Here is an 18,288-nt window from a genome sequence, read left to right on the forward strand (position 1 = left end):
AACCCTAATTCCCTTCATTTTTTTCTCCCTGCGGCTGCTTCTTTTTCTCTCTGCGAAAAAATGGTGAAAGCTAAACCTTTGAATCCATCATATCTTCTACAACTCATCTCTTGTTGTCAATAGAAGAATCCCTTTGGTCTAAATTCGTTAAACTCTAATTTACTATTGGTAAGCTGTTCTTCTTTATTCTTCTAAACAATTTCAAAGTCAAAACCTGACCCTAACTTTGTTCAAGTCGATTGCTTTGTTGTTATTCTTCTGATTATTATCTCTTTTCTTTATTCTTCTGGATTTTTCCAGAGGTATTAGTTCAAATCTTAAATCCTAATTACTTTGTTATGGTTATTTCAAAGTTTAAAACCTAACTTTAATTAGGGTCGTTTTGTTTTGTTTTGTTTATTTCTACATCTGTTTACATAGATCTAATGCTAAAATTTCTGAGTTTTGTAAATCTAATGACGGTTTGGTAGATAATAATGAGACAGAGGGTGAAGAACTTGAAAGCACAGACTCACGACAGTTCACACGGCGGAACCAGCTAGAAACGATGCCTAACCAAAAACCCTAGATTTAGATGGATTTGGGCTTTTTTATTGTAATTTGGATTGGGCTTGAGATTTGATTAGGTTTGGCCTTTTAATTTTGTCAATTGGGTTGTTGTTATTGGGTTTTTGCGATGTAAATATTTTTTCTTGCAAAAAGTAAACCGAACAAAAAGCCGAATAAATAGAATACGAAAAAATTCGGTTCATCTTCGGAACAGAATTTTTTGTCAATAACCGATCTGAACAAACCGACTTCCGAACCGACCCGAACCGAAATTTGTTTCGGGTCTATTCGGTGGGATTTTTTAGAAACCGAATTTTTGCAAAACCGAATAAACCGATCTGAATAAACCGGTTAAACCGAACGCCCATGACTATGCTTTTCCATAGGAACTCTGCTGCTTTAACATTGTCCTTGTGTCTTCTGTCCTTATCAAACAACATGAGCCAGTACCGTGTGTTTACAATTAACCGTTAAGACACTTTCATAGGAACAGAAAAATAGCATCACTATCAGACCCTTACTCCACGGCCAAGTCGGTATAAACCGACATTTTATCCGAGAAGAAAATTGCAAAACACAACCACCGCTGGAATTTACCGATGGAAGACAAACACCGAGCATAGACCGCATCGGATAGAAACCATCAATATTACGACGCCAATATCGATGTGCTTTTGCAGGAAAAGTTCGCTCCCTAAGGGAGAAAACACCATGAACAATCCGAATTAACCACTTTATCTTTCTACCCAACTGTCCGGTGATAGCACAATATAGATATGATAATATTAGTGAAATCACTAACGAAAGGAACAACCATTGATAAAGAGGGAGAAACGGCAGATTGACGGAAAGAAGCGACGATTGGATTTTCCACCAAAAGACGAAATTGGTGACAATGGATACATCAAAGGAGAAATTTTATTGTTGTGGTAAACAATTATTAAAGAAATCAAGAGATCCGGCGGCTAAGGCCGCCCGAAAAGCAAATATCCCGTGGGGAAAGTTTGGTAATTGTTCGCTGTGTTATCGCCTTGAGAGAAGGAGAAAAGAATTTCTTATATCAGAATATATTACTCCCTGTATCATAAAGGATGATATTTTAGTATTTTTTATTGTATCACATAAAATGATTTTTTGTATACTTTTATCAATTAATGCTAAGAAAATGTAAATTTTAAAAATAATGAGAATTTAAAAGTTTGATGAAATACTATTGGTTAATAGTTATAAAATATATTATTATAAATAATAAATACACTTATGGCTAAACATTAAATGTTTTTTTTAATTCATGTAAAAATCTTAAAACATTATATATTGTGATACAGAGGGAGTATCAATTACATAAAAGACGGTTCGTTTATTGATAGACTTGTATTGGCGGAAAAACAACCAAAATCAACCCAAATAATTTATCCAATGCCTTTTTATACTCGAACTTCAATGGATGGTCATTTTATAGACTAAAACCAATATTAACTTTGACAATTTCGAAAATAACCTGACCCATTTTTTTAATTTATTAATTAATAACCCTATAATTACTAATGAATTCCCCAAATTAACATGCCACAAAACAACAATTAAACAAGCAAAAACCAAACAAATAATCATAAACCAACAAACCGGCTAATGTCACAAATCAATAAAACAAATGACCAACATCTTAATATTCGTTCTAACAGGAACACATACGAGAACTAACAACCTAGTGGAAAACATAACCACAAACCACTGGTTTAAACGACCAGCTTACGACCTAGAGGGCTAGAGAAGGATTGGGCTAAACTTGTATGGTTTAAAAGCTCAGCTCCAAAGCATGCTTTCAACTTTTGGATTGCAAATCTCGACTAGGTTACAAACTCTATCTCGTCTAGCTTCATGGTGTTTGCAAGTTCCAATGAATTGTCATCTCTGCTCAACGGTAGTTGAAACTAGAGACCATATTTTTTGAATTGCCCGTACACCAAAGTCATATGGGAATCGGTATTACAAAGATCAAGCTGCGGAACACTTACCTTCATAGACTGGTCTGCTCTTCTGCTCTGGGCAAAGGCAAGTAAGCGTTCATCTCCATCCACTCTACGGATACTTCTAAGGCAAGCGTTAATATATAATGTTTGGAGACAGAGAAACAACCTCATCCACAACAAACAGATTATCCCGCCACACACACTCTTCAAGCAGATTCATCAGCTCCATCTCATCAAAGAGCAAAAGAAAGAATTTCCGAAATCTGATGGCCTTCTGGATTTAAGCCCACCAGGTTTTTTTGGTTTAATTCGTATCTCAAAGCTTTCTAAGTGTATCTTTGTTTTTTTCTTTTTTTTGGCAAAGTCCACTCGTATAGGTTCTTCCTTGTAAAACCTAAATTTTCATTATATGATATTAACTTTTTAGCAAAACAAAACAAAAAAAAAAGTCATTTCCCTATGTCCTACAGTAGCTGCTTAAAAAAACGGGTATAACACACCCTAATCGGCTTGGAATCACAGGGAGTTAAGGGCTTTTTTTTACAAAGGCCTCTGTGATGGCCAAATTCCCGGTCATAGCAGCGACTAAGAGCGGCATGAGGGGAGAATGGGATTACGTTTCCATCGGTATCAAAATTTGTTCAAGTGTCAGTCGTTGTAATAGCAACTTCTTGACAATGTCTAGTTGCCCACAACTACAAGTTTTGAGCAATGGTGTCTCTAAGGTGTCTAGACATCCATGACGTCAGCTTCTGGATTGTTATCTAGGAAGTCCCTTACACCTTCCAGGTTTCCATGACTTATTGCTTTTGATAGAGGTAAATACTTGGAGTAGCCATTCCTCACATGTTCTGCAAAACAAGAGAAGAGAAAAAGAAATGTAAGGTACTAATTTTACATTTTGACAAATATGTGCTTTTAGCGAGGATCTACACCTGATCATGACCAACAAAATGAAGCTACTAGATTCATTTCCGGTTTTATTTGTACCAAAACAAGAAGTTACGTGCATATCCAGTATTTATGATTGGTTTTGACTCCTTATGTCTTCGGATCTATCTTAGAGTGTCTTACATGCAATAGAATGTACTACAAAGTAAGCAACTCCATCAATATGCTGTGTAATGTCAGTTTGAGATCTATTATCAATTATAATCAGTTTAGCTAATTGCTTTGAATTTATTTTCACGATATTGAACATGGTCAAGGCCTCTTAATGTATATCCCAAAAGTAATAAGAACTGACCTGATGATAGCTGAGAAGGTGAAACTTCCGGCCTAAATTAAAGGAGAATTCCAATAGGTTGGGACGATTGTTCCGGAAAACACATCGACAGAACAATATTAACTGTCCATTCCCTGATCCTCTTCCATAGGCGTCCTTCACATCCTTATGACAAAATCCATTGTTTTTTCTTTCATTCTGATCACACTAAATGAGAAAAACTATGGACCACTCACGTCAAAATGATCAGTTCTTGGCTCAAGTCTTTAATTAATGAACTATCCACATGTCTTTATTCCTTATGTATGAAATTACTGTACAATGAGCATTTATGAATTATAATTAACAATTCGGGTTACAGGATTAATGGGTTAAATGGAGAGTTCGCCCTAGTTTTTTTCTCCCAGGCACGAAGCCCGAGGCAGCCGCTCACCGAAGATATGGTCCTTCTCATCCTCCGGTGTTCTTCCACCGTCCTCCTCGCTGCCTAATCGATCCACTTCTTCTCCCGTCGGTAGATCTACGACGCCGGCGAAACTTGTCTCCGTCTCCATGACTTTGGTTCAGCTCTTCCTGCTTTCAATGGGCTCCTCCTGTCCAAGGCCCCCAGATCCGCCAGATGACGAGTTCACTTCACCTCGGTCGTTGCTGCTCTATGGTTCTCGTCTTCCCAGTGAGTACGATGGAGAGTGGTTATCTCTCCTCCTCCCCCCTCCCGCTGCTCCCCTGAAGGTGTTCATCCATCTCAGTGGGCCTCTTATTTGGGGTCGGCCCCTTCACTCGGTTGATGAATCAGTCCTCTTCTCAACCTCTCCAGCAGTGTGTCCCCTTCTCTTTGCTTAAGGCTGGTCATTCTCTTGAACCACTTTGTTGCAAGGTTAGAAATTTCGGATACTTCTCCGGCCTCCTCTTGTTTGCAGTTGAGAACCATCGTTGTTGGTTCGTTTTCTGCTCAATTTCGACGGAATTGGTTCATCAGATACTTCTCTGATGTAACCTTACCTGTTTGCGTCCAGCCAAAAACTATCTCTGTTGGCTCAGCCTCTGCTCTGTTCCAGCGATCTTTATTCACCGGATACTCCTTCGGCGTCAACCTGTCCGTGTATGAGGCAGTTCTTTTAACGTCACAATGTATGGTGACTAACTCTAATCCAGTCGATGTTTATGTATTGATTGTTTGCTACTTCTTTCATGGGTGTTTTGTGATAGTTAGTTTCAATACTTCTCCTGGTGCCCTATCAAGCTTTTTCAAGTTTGTTTCTCTATGTTTGCTTTGCTTTGTGTTTTAGTTGCTTTATCTTTCAACTTTGCTGTTCGGGAATGTTCGCATAGGCTTCGTCCCCTTGTAACTTTACTGTCTAATTCTAATCTAAGTTGCACAAAAAAAAGAATTCGGGTAGTTATCAAGATTTGTTTTGTCACCATTTCAATTTATCTTTTACTCTTTACTCATTGTATTGATTGATGTAATTTGGGAACGTTATTCATTTCATGCAAATATATACTCCTTCCGTTTAAGCTTGTTATATACTTTATAAGTTCTTCTTTATTTCATTTTATTTGATTTTCTAAAGTTTCAATGTAAAATTAATGTCTAATTAGTATGTTATGATCATTTGTATTATGCACTTGTTTTTTATTGGTTGAATTTTTAAAAAAGTATATGGTAAATAATAATAATATATTATGTTCAAATAACAAATTATTTATAATTTCTTAAACTCCACGTTTTAGTTAATACTAATAGATAATATTTCTTGGTTTAATTATCTTTTTATTTTATAAATTTCATTCTATAACCGACTCCTTTTCATTTGATCAATCAATTTATATTAATACCTAGTCTATTCCAAAACAAAAAAAAAATGTAAATAGTTGAGTTTTTATGTGAAATATCTGTAGTCGCGCATTATACATGTATTGTAGAATAATTTATACATACAATATATGAATGCAGTTTGGTTCATATATGTTGTAACAAATTATTGTTTATTTGTTTTGTAACCAGATTAATACATATAGTGCTAGATTACTCATGCTACAGAGAAAACTGTATACAAGTGGCGGAAGGATTTATACATTATGCATATATAGCCAGATAGGTTCACATTCTTAAAATAGGGGAAACTACTAGATTTTCAAAAAAAAATATGTATTACTCGTAGCATTATTTTATCTTCATTTCTAATTTTGGTAGTTGCCAAAAAAATCTTGAAATTCTGGTAAAATTGGCACGTACGTAGGACATAGTTTTGTTGTGTGGTAAATTCTTGTTAAATCTTGACATGATAGTTGTCAATTGTGTTCTGTTTAAAAGTTAAAACCGTGTTTTATTATTAAATTATAGCAAATACACAAAATGAATTACTTTTTTTGGGTATTCATTATCTTTACAAACAACTTTTGTCACTTTTCTATTTTATTTTTTTATATTTTACCCTATAAGGTGTCGGGGACAAAAAAATAATCAATTATTGCGATTAAAAGAAAATGAAGAAAATAACCAAAAAACTTTCGATGAAATATATGAAGCTCAATAAGCACCGGCTCCGGCAAGACGGATCCATGAAGTCAGAGGAAGATGGTGGAGAGCTTTTCTGCGAAATTCATTCCTCGGAAAGTGCGGAAAGTAATGAAACAAAGGAGACACCTAAGGTTACAAAGATTATGGAGTGCATGCATCGTAAGCTGATGTTAAATGAGAAGGAATATGGAAAGAATATTCATGTGGATGGTCACGATCAATCCCACGTATCCGAATGTTCGGTTAGGAATGGTGGTCGCGAACGCAAGGAACAACTTGATGACGGCTCGATTAGAAACATATATCGTGTTGATATGGATCCACTTGTAGGCTCAGTTAAAAATGGTCATATGGATCATCTTGAAGATTTGATTAGGGGTCGTGATCGTACAGACCATAATGAAGGATCCACTAGGAAAGGTGCGGGTAATCGTGTGGACCAACTCGATGGTTCTAGCAAAAATGGTCAGAAACATCAACATGAAGACAGTATTGTTAAACCAAGCAATCATGTAGATCAATCAGAAAAATCAACTAAATATCCTTCTGATTTTGCTTCAAAGAGAGATTACCTTGATTGGATTGAGTACGTGGAAGGATCCAATCATCATTGTTTCGATCGAACTGAAAATTCAGAAGAACCTTATAAAAGGGAGGATATCGATCATGACCAGATAAGCGAAGGATCCATAGAATGTTACAATGATGAGATCCTATTACTCAAGAGCTCTAAGAATAGAAAAAATGAGAAATTTGAAGACTTGAAAGGTTATAAGAAAGGAAGAGGTAGCAAGGCTAAAGATTCATTGAAATTTCAAATAGTCGACTAAAGGTTAAATGGACATTTTGGTCCCAAAAAAAAGAGAAATGGTTCTTTCACATTGTATTATATGACATTGATCATTTTAGATAGTATGAGCTACTACTATGTATAATCATATACTCTTAATGAAAGTTGTCGTTTTAACGAAGGATATATATTTAAATAGGTGTGGTTTTTATGTATAAAAACCCAAAGTTGAAAGAGGGAACATAGGAGAACACTTGATAACCTAGATCTATGGAGAGAGAGAGATCGAGGAAACAAAATTTATGGGAGGATGGTTGTTGATGCAATGGAGATAGATGAGGAGAGAGATATCAAAAAGAGAAGAAAAAGAATGTCTTAAGGAAATTTCATCCGATAAGCCATGTTCACTCATGGTTAGTTTCTTAATTTATTTCTGAAATTAGTCTAGTTTGTGCATATTACCATGTTCACTCATGGGTAGTGAAGTAGGGCAAGGTCTCTATTTATTTTCTTTATATATACAATTTTTAAAATACAAATTCTGAAGTTAACTGAAATACAAACGCTACATGTGTAATTTAAAAATCTTAGTTGCTTTTTCTTCGTTTCTTATTCCAGTCCCTCGTTCTTGACTAAAAAAGTGCTTCTGATTCAAACGCCATTAACATATAACTATGGACTCTACTCAGAATTAAAATACCTACATATACTAATTCAAGTCAATTACAAATGTATTGGTCATATATTTGACGCTTCAATTTTTTTTTTTGTGCTTCCAAATTCTGTTTTTTAGAAATCGCGATTCCATCAGGATTTCAATCAATTCCACTTTATGTGTGTCATAAACAAAAATTATATAAATAAATGGTATATTTATTTGTGTTTAACAAAAATAATTTCAACCGATTCCACGATTTCAAAAAAGGTCATAAACAAAAATAATATAAATAAATGGTAGGAATATAACAAAATAGTTACGTGTGGAATGATGATTAAATTGGAAAAAGAAGAGAAATTATTTATCTCATATGTTTTATAATATAGAATATGTTTTTATGTAGTCTCGTATGCCATAATTAACAGATAGTCTTTACAACATAGCATTCATATGTCTTATGTATATGCGGTAAATTTTTGTGTCTTTCTCATATCAATGGGAAGTGTTGACCTCTAAAACTGATAAACTTGCACATAATCAGTAAAAACATTAGATCACATAATCAGTAAAAACATTAGGTGTGTCAAACATTAAATATTTCAGATTCAAATCAAGAACAGTGTTTTGCGGTTCCCAAACGAAGTCCACATTTCTTGATTTTTACATTCTTCTTTTTAATGCAAAATCAATGAGAGCTTCGTTCTCGACTACCTTGATTGATGAGGTTGTGTAAATTGAGCGAAAGTTGAGCAAAAAGTTATTAAAGTTGTTTGAAAAGAAAAGACCACTATTTGCCAATTGAAAAGAATATCAAAGAATTTGTAAGGAATTAAAATGAATACTTAGCTATTGTATTCTATGATGATGTACTGGAAAGATATAAACTTATTTTTGTGGTAATTTTCAATATGTTTAGACTTTTAAGTTTTAGTATATATATATATATATATATATATATGAAGATCTAGAGTTTTAATGTAAGCACTAATTTGATTGACAATCTAAATTTTATTGTCGAACAAAAGAAGACAGTGAAGATAGTTTACCTTATGTGCATTTAATTTACTAAATAAAATCAATCTACCAAATATCAGATGTGTGTTTCTTATTAAAAGTTACCAACATATAATTATAAGAAATTTGAAGTCAAAGGAACATGTTATTTTGTTATTTGCAAGTATAAAATGCAACACCAAAAAATATTAACAACATGATAATTTAGTGAACAATATTTTTCTAGTAAAGAGAAAATACTAAAATAAAATATCACTTTACATTCCTAACACCATAACAAACCATATTAATTTTTTTTCTCAAAATTATCCCAAAGGGGAGAAAGGAAAAAAATACTCTTGTGTAATATAAAAGCAAGGGAAAAATATCCAACACCTCATATTTAGTATTTAATTTTTGTAGAGACTAGGTTCTAAATCAATTCAATAAGACCATATAAACGTCAAAAGATTTAACAAAACTACATACACAATCAAGTTAGCTTCATCCCAAACACATACATCGTTTTGTTTGTAAAGCTCTATACCGTAGGGGTCACACAACTCACAACTAGAGGAAAAGAAAACGAATCAATTCATTAACAGATAATAATTTCAGAATAAGTCATAAAAGCAAGAACAAAAAGGTACCAAAATCTAATGAGGAGTGAGAGAGAGAGAGGGAAGCAAACAAAAGAGTGGCAACGGCTATTTCGTAGTTACCAATCTTATTTTGCTGTCCAATGCACACAACTTGTTCTTACACCAAAAGTTGTGCTCTTTAAAACTTACATTCATTCATTTTTTTTCTTTTTCCAAATGTATATATATATATATATATATATCATAGTTTCTCGTGTACTATGTTTCACACTATTATACTCAAAAACTAAACACTAAAGAATATTCAAGTAATTAACCAAAAAAAAAAACTAATTATGACCCAAAGTTCTAGGCTTTTTCTTTGCCACAGTATCACTCTGACTGTGTAAGTCTCATTCAATCTACAAGACCCGTTAGATTTCATTTTTGACCATTTGAAATCTCAAGATCAAATCTGAACCGTTCGTTCCACCGTTACCTCTGTCTTGTCTCTCTCTCTCTATCTCTTTCGATATAATCAACAAATTTTCCAACTTTTTTTCTCTCTTCATGTCCTTTTTCTCCTCAGAAAGCTTCAACCCTATTTTTCTCTCTATACATCATCCCACGCAATTTCCCTCATTCCTTTCTTTGTGGCTTCACAAAGTTAACATTTTTAGACTCAAAACCCATTCTTTTTGCCCCTTCCTCTGTTTCTTGTCTCTTTGGGTTATCTTAGATTCTCCAAAAAAAAAAGTCTCTCTCTCTCTCTCTCTCTCTTTCCATGGCTTCTCTTCTCCATCTTCTTCTTCTTCTGTCTCTTTCTCTTTTAGTTCTTTCTTCAGCTGCTCCTTCCCCTTCTCCTTCTCCTACTCCAGCTGACGAAGGTGAGTTCTTGTATCTGTTTCAATCCTGGTCCTTGAAGTTTCAGATTCAATCTTTTAGTCCCAAATTTGGAAGTTTTAATCTTTGCATGTGTTTTATGTTCTTCTAGCTTTAGAATCTGGCTGCTCTCTTAATGTAAAGTAATTTTTGTATGTATTGTTTGGTTTTTTATCTATGTGTTTGTATCATTGAGTGCTGTTTGAGAAAGTGGTAGGTTATGATATTAAATGGGCAGTATGTGTTTGGCAGCAGGTGGGCTTTGTTTTTAATGTCCCCCAGAAAATTATTACAAGACAAAATAATTTAATGCCTACTGTGTTGACCAGACAGAACAGTTTTGTTCAGTAATGGTCTAGGAATCCATATCTTGTTGTATCTCTCTAATGGATTTGATGTATTGTATTCTCTGACATGGATAAGATTTAAAAATTGTTATGTTGATGCTAAATGGCTTTTTTTCTTGTTGAAATCAATTTTTGTAGGTGCTTATATTGGAGTGAACATAGGGACTGATCTTTCTGATATGCCACATCCAACACAAGTTGTTGCTCTTCTTAAAGCTCAACAGATTCGACATATCCGACTATATGACGCTGACCCCGGGATGCTCATTGCTCTAGCAAACACTAAGATCAAAGTTATCATCTCAGTTCCTAATGACCAGCTTCTTGGCATTGGCCAATCCAACTCAACAGCAGCTAATTGGGTTAAACGTAACGTCATTGCTCATTACCCTGCCACGACTATAACCGCCATTTCTGTTGGCTCAGAGGTTTTAACTAGTCTCTCTAACGCAGCACCTGTTCTTGTCAGTGCTATCAAGAACGTTCACGCTGCTTTGCTCTCTGCAAATCTTGACCGTCTGATCAAAGTTTCCACTCCTTTATCCACTTCATTGATCCTTGACCCTTTCCCTCCTTCGCAAGCCTTCTTTAACCGCTCTTTGAATCCGGTTATCGTCCCGTTACTAAGCTTCTTGCAGTCCACAAACTCGTACCTGATGATGAATGTGTATCCTTACTACGACTATATGCAGTCGAACGGCGTGATTCCTCTAGACTACGCGCTCTTCAAACCGATTCCTCCAAACAAAGAAGCTGTTGATGCCAACACACTTGTTCGTTACTCAAACGCCTTTGATGCAATGGTTGACGCGACCTACTTCGCTATGGCTTTCTTGAACTTCACAAACGTTCCGGTTTTGGTAACCGAGTCAGGCTGGCCTTCGAAAGGTGAGACCAATGAGCCTGATGCTACACTTGATAACGCCAACACTTACAACAGCAACCTCATAAGACATGTTCTCAACAAAACCGGAACACCTAAGCGTCCGGGGATCGCTGTGAGTACTTACATTTACGAGCTATACAACGAAGATACGAAACCAGGATCTTTATCAGAAAAGAATTGGGGTTTGTTTAATGCAAATGGTGAACCGGCTTACATACTTAGGTTGACTAACTCGGGGTCAGTTCTAGCTAACGATACAACGAACCAGACTTACTGTACTGCAAGAGAAGGTGCTGATCCAAATATGCTTCAAGCAGCTCTTGATTGGGCTTGTGGCCCTGGAAAGATAGATTGCTCACCTATTAAGCAAGGAGAGGCTTGTTATGAACCGGATAATGTGATAGCGCATGCTAACTACGCTTTTGATACTTATTATCATCAGACTGGGAATAATCCTGATGCTTGTGACTTCAATGGAGTTGCTAGCATCACTACCACTGATCCAAGTAAGTAACAACAAGCTTCATTTAATTATTACATTACATTTTTTTAGAGACAATTACTAAGCAAAAACACTAACTCTTCTTGCTTGGTTGTTTCAAATGCAGGTCATGGTACATGTGTGTTTGCAGGAAGGTAAAACATCCTAATTCTTGAACTCTTGTGTCTTATCTTGGTTTCGATTACTCCATTAGTTATGGTTTAGTTTCGCTTCTGGTTGTAATTTTATCAGTTATAACTTATATTCTGAGAAATCTTGAAAGCAAGTTGATGGAAGTACATTCATATCCATGCCTCCATGGAAGTACCAAGTGTTTAAACTTGTTTTCGTGTCCACTTCAGATTAGCTTTTTGGTTTTTCGGATTTAAAAGAACGGTACCAATCTTTAATCATTGTTTTTCTATTGGATTGCAGTCGCGGTAACGATAGAAACGGGACGTCAGTGAACATAACAGCACCATCGGCAAATTCGACGACGAGCTCTGGAATACAGAACGAGTTGTATTATAGTCGGGGTATGTGGAGCATTTTCGCAGTGATAGTTTTGAACGTTGCTAATGTCTTGTGATTCGGACATAAGATTGTTTTTTTTTTTTGGTTCCGGAGAAGTGTTCTTTTAACTTTCTTAGGGTGGGATTGGAGTTAGAGTTGAGGCTGTTTGCGTTGGATTCGAATTTTTGTACACAACAAAAACACAAGAAAACATTTTAATGGTCTTAATTTTTTTACGTATTGTTCGTTAGATATAAGGCAAGTGTTGTTGGAACATGTTAAAAAGAAAACAAAATGACAAATTCGGAGGAAAACAAATTATGTAGAGCCTAATTCAGCTCAAGTACAATTTAGCAATTGGAATTAACTAAAGTAAGAGCTTTTTTCATTTACAAACTAAATCTCTTTTACTTCAATAACCAAAGGGAGGGAACTGTAAAAGTGAAGCAAGAAAAGAGAAGAACAAAAGCAAAGCATCCTAATCGAAACCAAACCAAACCAGACTTTTTAGCACATCTGAGGTATTAGTAGGAGACAAGAACAAAAGAACACAAAAGTACATAGACAAATGTGAAGTCTTGCTTTGCTTAATTGATGTTCATAGCTTCAGCATGGTAGCTTTCGAGATCTTTGTCAAGGTCCGCAGCCGACTTCTCCACCTGCTTCTTTCCGCCTCGGCCGCTTTTATTCCCTCTGCCACCACCGGCACCTCTGCCTCTACCACGAAGCCCACCTCGACCACCTCCCTGTTGGTTTTGTTGTTGGCTGCCACAAATAAACAATATGAATAAGATGACAAAACCAATGCATGATCCGCCACAATGCAAGCTCATTTTAACACTTACGTTGCAGGGCGTCTCATAGAAGGACCTGAACCTCTTCCTCTTCCTACTCTCCCACCTCTAACTCCTTGTCTGCAAGAACCAGTGATATATTCACTTCAGCACAAACTCATTACTATTCTCTTGTAAATAAAAGAGACCAATAGATGGCAACATACCCAATGAAGACACTCCTCTTCATCCTTCCATTCAATCCAGTTACATTAACCCGAGCAGCAACAGGAGCAGCCTCAGTACTTCCACCCAGAATCTCCAGTCTCATGGGCCTTCCATCCAAGAGTACATTGTTGTATTTCTTCATAGCTAGCATTGCATCACTTCTTCTCATATATACAACTTCAGCCGAGCCCTGTATGGCACAGAACATCATATGTCAAATATCACAGCAGTGCAGTAAAGAACAAATAAAACCAGAGCAAAAAGAAAACAGAACTTACATTTGGACGCCCATTCCTGTCAAAGTGAACTGCATATCTTTTCAGCTCTCCAATCTCAGCATAGAGTTCCTAGATTGCATAGGAAGTACAAACTAATTTAAGGAATCTCCTCAGAACCAAAAACAACAAAAGCACTGGAACATGGATGTCAGGCTATACCCTTATATCTTCATTCGTCACTCCCTGATCAAGGTTGGTAATATAAACTGTGGTTCCAACTTCCACTACTGGTACCCCAACAGCTCTCAGGCTTTCTTCATACAAATCATTCTGATTCTGCCATGGCAAGTTCCTCTTCCTGCGGGCAAGCTAATCCAGTAGAACAGATAAAGTCAGCTAAAAGGGTCTGTAGAATCTTGAAGCCACATTAATCAACAAATTGCTTGAAAGAGGAGAAAACACCCATTTGGCTGAAAGTACTAAAGCAGTGAAAGCAAAGATCTCCAGGAAGTAGTAGTCAAGAACCATCGAAATGAAACGTAGGGAAACATGCAAATTTTGTCTAACTTCATATGAATCACAATGGTGTTATCAGTCAGTCTCTGAAGCCAAAAAACGAAGTCCTTGGACCAATGAAAACAAAAACTGAGACAGCCATCACTCCGAAGAAATTCCAGATGAACCATCGTGAACTTCATGCATAGTGCAAAATCTCCCCCACTTAAAAGGGATAAGCCATCATAGATCATATTTACTGTTAAGTGAAATTTTCTGAATTTCCCCCCTAAAACCACACATATTGCAAGCTTTTTCCCCTGTGTTGCACACCAGATAACCCTATGTGGACAACTTAGCTTAGTGGAGGAGCTCCTCCTTAAAACTATATCAACCAAAAACTTCTCCACATCTATGCATATGCCGGTCGAGAAGTCCCCAGAATTTTAACCAATAAAAACCACTAATTGCAGGAACAATTCTTTTCTAAGAGAAACTGTCCCCCATAAACTAGAAGACGCTAAGAGATTCTTGTAATCATCAGAAGTAAGGGTATATGCATCATTTTAGAGACCATCCATCTTAAAGTTTATATAGCATGCTTCGGTATTTGGTGGCACACAGAAACTCAGATTTCCAATCAAGATTTTCGAGCTTGCCTTGTTTATGGACGGCCGAGAATTAACAGCAAGAGGACCTCTACGAACAGGTCCAGCTCCTCTTCCACCACCTCCTACAGGTCCACCACGTCCACGTCCACGTTGGGAAATCCCTTTTCCTCCAGACTTTGCAGACTTTGCAGCTGCAGACCTTGTACTCTTACTCCTCTTGACAATTTCATCAAGCGTCATGTTCAATGCGTCTGACGACATCTTCACTCCGAATTTAAATTCAAAGGTCTATTTCGAAACCTGTACACAAATCAAGGATCTCGATGAGATTCTTATAAGATCCATAAAAGCAAATCAAATAATTACACGATTACATACGGAAAAAAGAAACTTAAATCTAGGAAGATGAGATCATCGGATTCGTATTCACTGCTCGAAATCAAAACATACGAAGCAACAGATTCATAAAACCTAGAACACGATTGTTCATTGACATGGATCAAAGCCCTAGATCTAGATTCGTAATCGGAAAAATCAATCAGCTAAAATCAGATGAATCAAGAATCGAAACGTTACCAGATTAGGAGAAGAAGACAGATCGTGAGATCGAAGCTTTCTGGGGATTGTTTTGGTTATGAGAATTTGATGAAGGAAGGGGGGGAAACAGCTATGAATGAGATTTTTTTTTTTTTACGGGTTACAGAGGGGAGAAGAAGACGAGAGGTGAAGGTAATTTTATATAGGTCTAGGTCAGCGGGGTAATTTTGTAAATTTACTTGATTTAAAGGGGGCGTTTTGTTTCTTTTTCTGAAATTAGACAATTACCAGAAAAAAAGGAAGATGCCAGCTAATGCGTTTACGCGTTTTGTTATGAGTAATTTCACGAGAAGGACTAGATTTTGGGAAACATATTAAAACCGTCCTGATATTTTCTAATTGACATGTTACAATCAATTTGCAGTTTCAAACAGTTTGAAATTGAGTTAGCCTTTTCAGTCTTAGATGTTTTACAATTTTTTTTTTTTCAAAATTTAGTAAATCCTTTTTCACATAATTTTTTCGGTAGTTAAACTACTTGTTTGTAAATTTGTGTAAAAAATATTTTGAAGTTTTTAGATAGTTTAGGTATTTTTGACTAGTTTGTACGTATTTAATTTAGATACTATAATTTTGAGTTTTGGGAATTTTCGAATAATCCAAATCCAAACCTTAAATCCTCCATCCAAATTCGACCCAAATTTAAAATCTAGAAATACTTGAACAAATACTATACCTCTAAATCTGGAAAGCCAAGATATCTTATTTGAACCTAAATGTCCACCCCTACGTTTTGTTATGAATAGTTTTATGATGAGTACTAAAGTTTAAAAAACATATCAAAATCATCATATGATATTTTCTAATTGACATGTTACAATCAAGTTAGAGTTTCAAACCGCTTGAAATTGAGTTGGCCTTTATGTAAATTCTGTATCTAAATGTTTTACATTTTTTTTAAAATAATCTGGTAAATCCATTTTCACATCATTTTATTTCCTTTTATTTTGAGAATAATTAGTGTTTGCAAAAATCTGAATTTAGTTTATTTTCTAAGTTAAATCACTTTTGATAAATTCATTGGTAAGACAAAAAGTGAAGATTATAATTACACTATTAGCACATATGACATATAATCTGGATTTTATAAATATTTTGGTGATATTATACCTTGTTTAATTAGATTACATGGTATAGATATGGTTGCGTAGAGTGTTGTTCTTACCCGGTTTGTAGTGTTCCATTATTTCAGTTGCAAAACTCTTGAAAGGTGTTAAGGCTTATATTACTTTTTATTGAAGGCTTATGTTATATATTTTTAGAATCATGAGAATTTATAGACAGATGATATGGTTTTTTAGAATTTGTAGAATTATGTTTGGGAAGCTATCGCACTCTTCCTTCTTTTGGCACAACATAGTTTCTTACCATCGTAGATGCATACTCTTGCATGGTTTGAAATTATCTCATGATTGAAAAGAGTGAAATAGTAACTTTGAAAGGTCTATTTACCACAAAATGATAGGCAATTTTTTTTTTTTGACTGTGTAATTGATTGATCTAGCAAATATGTAAGAAGTTCAGTGTTTTAGTGGTGACACCCACCAAAAAAGACTACACAAAGCATAATGCTTAAAATTTGCAATTCTACACGAACTGGTGCTCGGAAAAGATAGAAAAACAAAGTATATGCTTGCACGAAAATAGTGATACGGCAAACCAATTTAACCAACTCTGAAGCATGTGGCAAAAACATGGTCGAGATGTATAATCTAGAGAGGTCAATGAACTTTACCATTTGATTATAACCCGAGGAGTATGTTTTGTGGTGTAAACGAGCATTTTTCTCCCTCCAGGTATAGTAGATTGAGATTTGGAAGCAGAGGCTTAGGAGTACGTATGTATTTATTTCTAGTTTATAATTTAGTTTTATCAAACCATCTAGCTGTACAGCTAAAGAGTTTTCCAGAAACTTTATAAATCCATTTCGGTTCAATATAACCATTATTTAAGATAAACATATATGATTTTTTTAGAATGTACGTGATATATCATGGTTTTTGTGGTTTTTAACCATGATATAAGGAGTCTTTTAGAATCTTTTGATTTATTTTCTAGGATGTTTTTGAATCTTTACAGGTTTTCTAGGATTTTAGCATGGGTGGAGCAAAGTGGAGCAATTTGGATCATTTTGGAGCATTAATCCCGAAGAAACGAATTTGGAGTCAGAACAGAGAGGGAGTGTCGATCGACACTGCTTTAGCATCGATCGACACTATGTTTTGTCTACGAGAGAAGCCAAGTTTTGGAAGTTTTACAAAATTACCCGAAGTTTTCCATATTTGCAACACAAGTCCCTGACGTGTTTTAGGATATATAAATAGTATTTTTAGGTTTTTAAAACCCTGAAGTTATTTTCTAGCAAGTATTATTTTTCCTGCAACCCTGTGAGTTTTTGAGAGCTTTGGAGAGAGAGATCTGCTTTGAGAGAAGAATTCTTGAACTCTCTTTTACTCTTTTAATTTCAATTGCTTATTATTCAGAAAGATGTTTTATTCTTCATTGATTATGTCTGAATTGTTTGCTTTTTAGGTTTAGGGTTTTTCACAGGGATTTTATGATTTATTAGATCTATTTATTTAGGATTCATTATCTTTCTAGATCTTCATCTTAGGTTGTTCTTCACATTAATTCTTGATTGATCACCTAGAATTAATACTTTAGGAAAATAAATTGGTATGAGAATATAATTGATTTTCATGATTAAAACCTTTGATGAGCAAAACTACTTTTTGCAAAGAGATTTGATTTAGTAATTTTGTGAACTTATCTAAACCTGTTTTTAAAGCTGATTTTTAATTTAGAATTTTGCAAAGAGATTTGGATTTTCTGGTTTTAAATTTAGATAATATTTGCAGTGAAAACTGATTTATTTTACATAAGAGTTTAGAGTTCTAGATCTGATTTTTAATTGTTTGAATCCTAATTATTTCTTGATTTAATAATTTTTAATTTCCTGAGAAA

At 35.1% G+C, this 18,288-nt stretch overlaps 3 protein-coding genes and 1 long non-coding RNA gene across 4 annotated transcripts; 3 read left to right on the forward strand and 1 right to left on the reverse strand.

The window, feature by feature from the left end:
- Window positions 1-776, forward strand: LOC104701218. Its single transcript, XR_753781.1, has 2 exons — window positions 1-168; window positions 471-776. It is a non-coding gene; the product is annotated as an uncharacterized LOC104701218 (long non-coding RNA).
- Window positions 6,238-7,101, forward strand: LOC104701219. Its single transcript, XM_010416867.1, has one exon. It carries the CDS (start codon window positions 6,238-6,240, stop codon window positions 7,099-7,101), a length of 864 nt encoding a protein of 287 aa, XP_010415169.1.
- LOC104701221 (glucan endo-1,3-beta-glucosidase 2-like) lies at window positions 9,669-12,638 on the forward strand. Its single transcript, XM_010416868.2, has 4 exons — window positions 9,669-10,180; window positions 10,661-11,914; window positions 12,017-12,044; window positions 12,325-12,638. The coding sequence occupies exons 1-4, from the start codon at window positions 10,078-10,080 to the stop codon at window positions 12,476-12,478; spliced, it is 1,539 nt and encodes a 512-aa protein (XP_010415170.1). The 5' UTR covers window positions 9,669-10,077; the 3' UTR covers window positions 12,479-12,638.
- LOC104701222 (THO complex subunit 4C-like) lies at window positions 12,742-15,430 on the reverse strand. The gene is made up of 7 exons (XM_010416869.2): window positions 15,304-15,430; window positions 14,776-15,027; window positions 13,841-13,990; window positions 13,682-13,750; window positions 13,403-13,593; window positions 13,248-13,316; window positions 12,742-13,167 (listed from the first exon to the last, which is right to left on the reverse strand). The coding sequence occupies exons 2-7, from the start codon at window positions 14,986-14,988 to the stop codon at window positions 12,990-12,992; spliced, it is 870 nt and encodes a 289-aa protein (XP_010415171.1). The 5' UTR covers window positions 14,989-15,027; window positions 15,304-15,430; the 3' UTR covers window positions 12,742-12,989.

This window comes from Camelina sativa, chromosome 7, assembly GCF_000633955.1.
Source record: "Camelina sativa cultivar DH55 chromosome 7, Cs, whole genome shotgun sequence".
NCBI classification, from domain to species: Eukaryota; Viridiplantae; Streptophyta; class Magnoliopsida; order Brassicales; family Brassicaceae; genus Camelina; species Camelina sativa.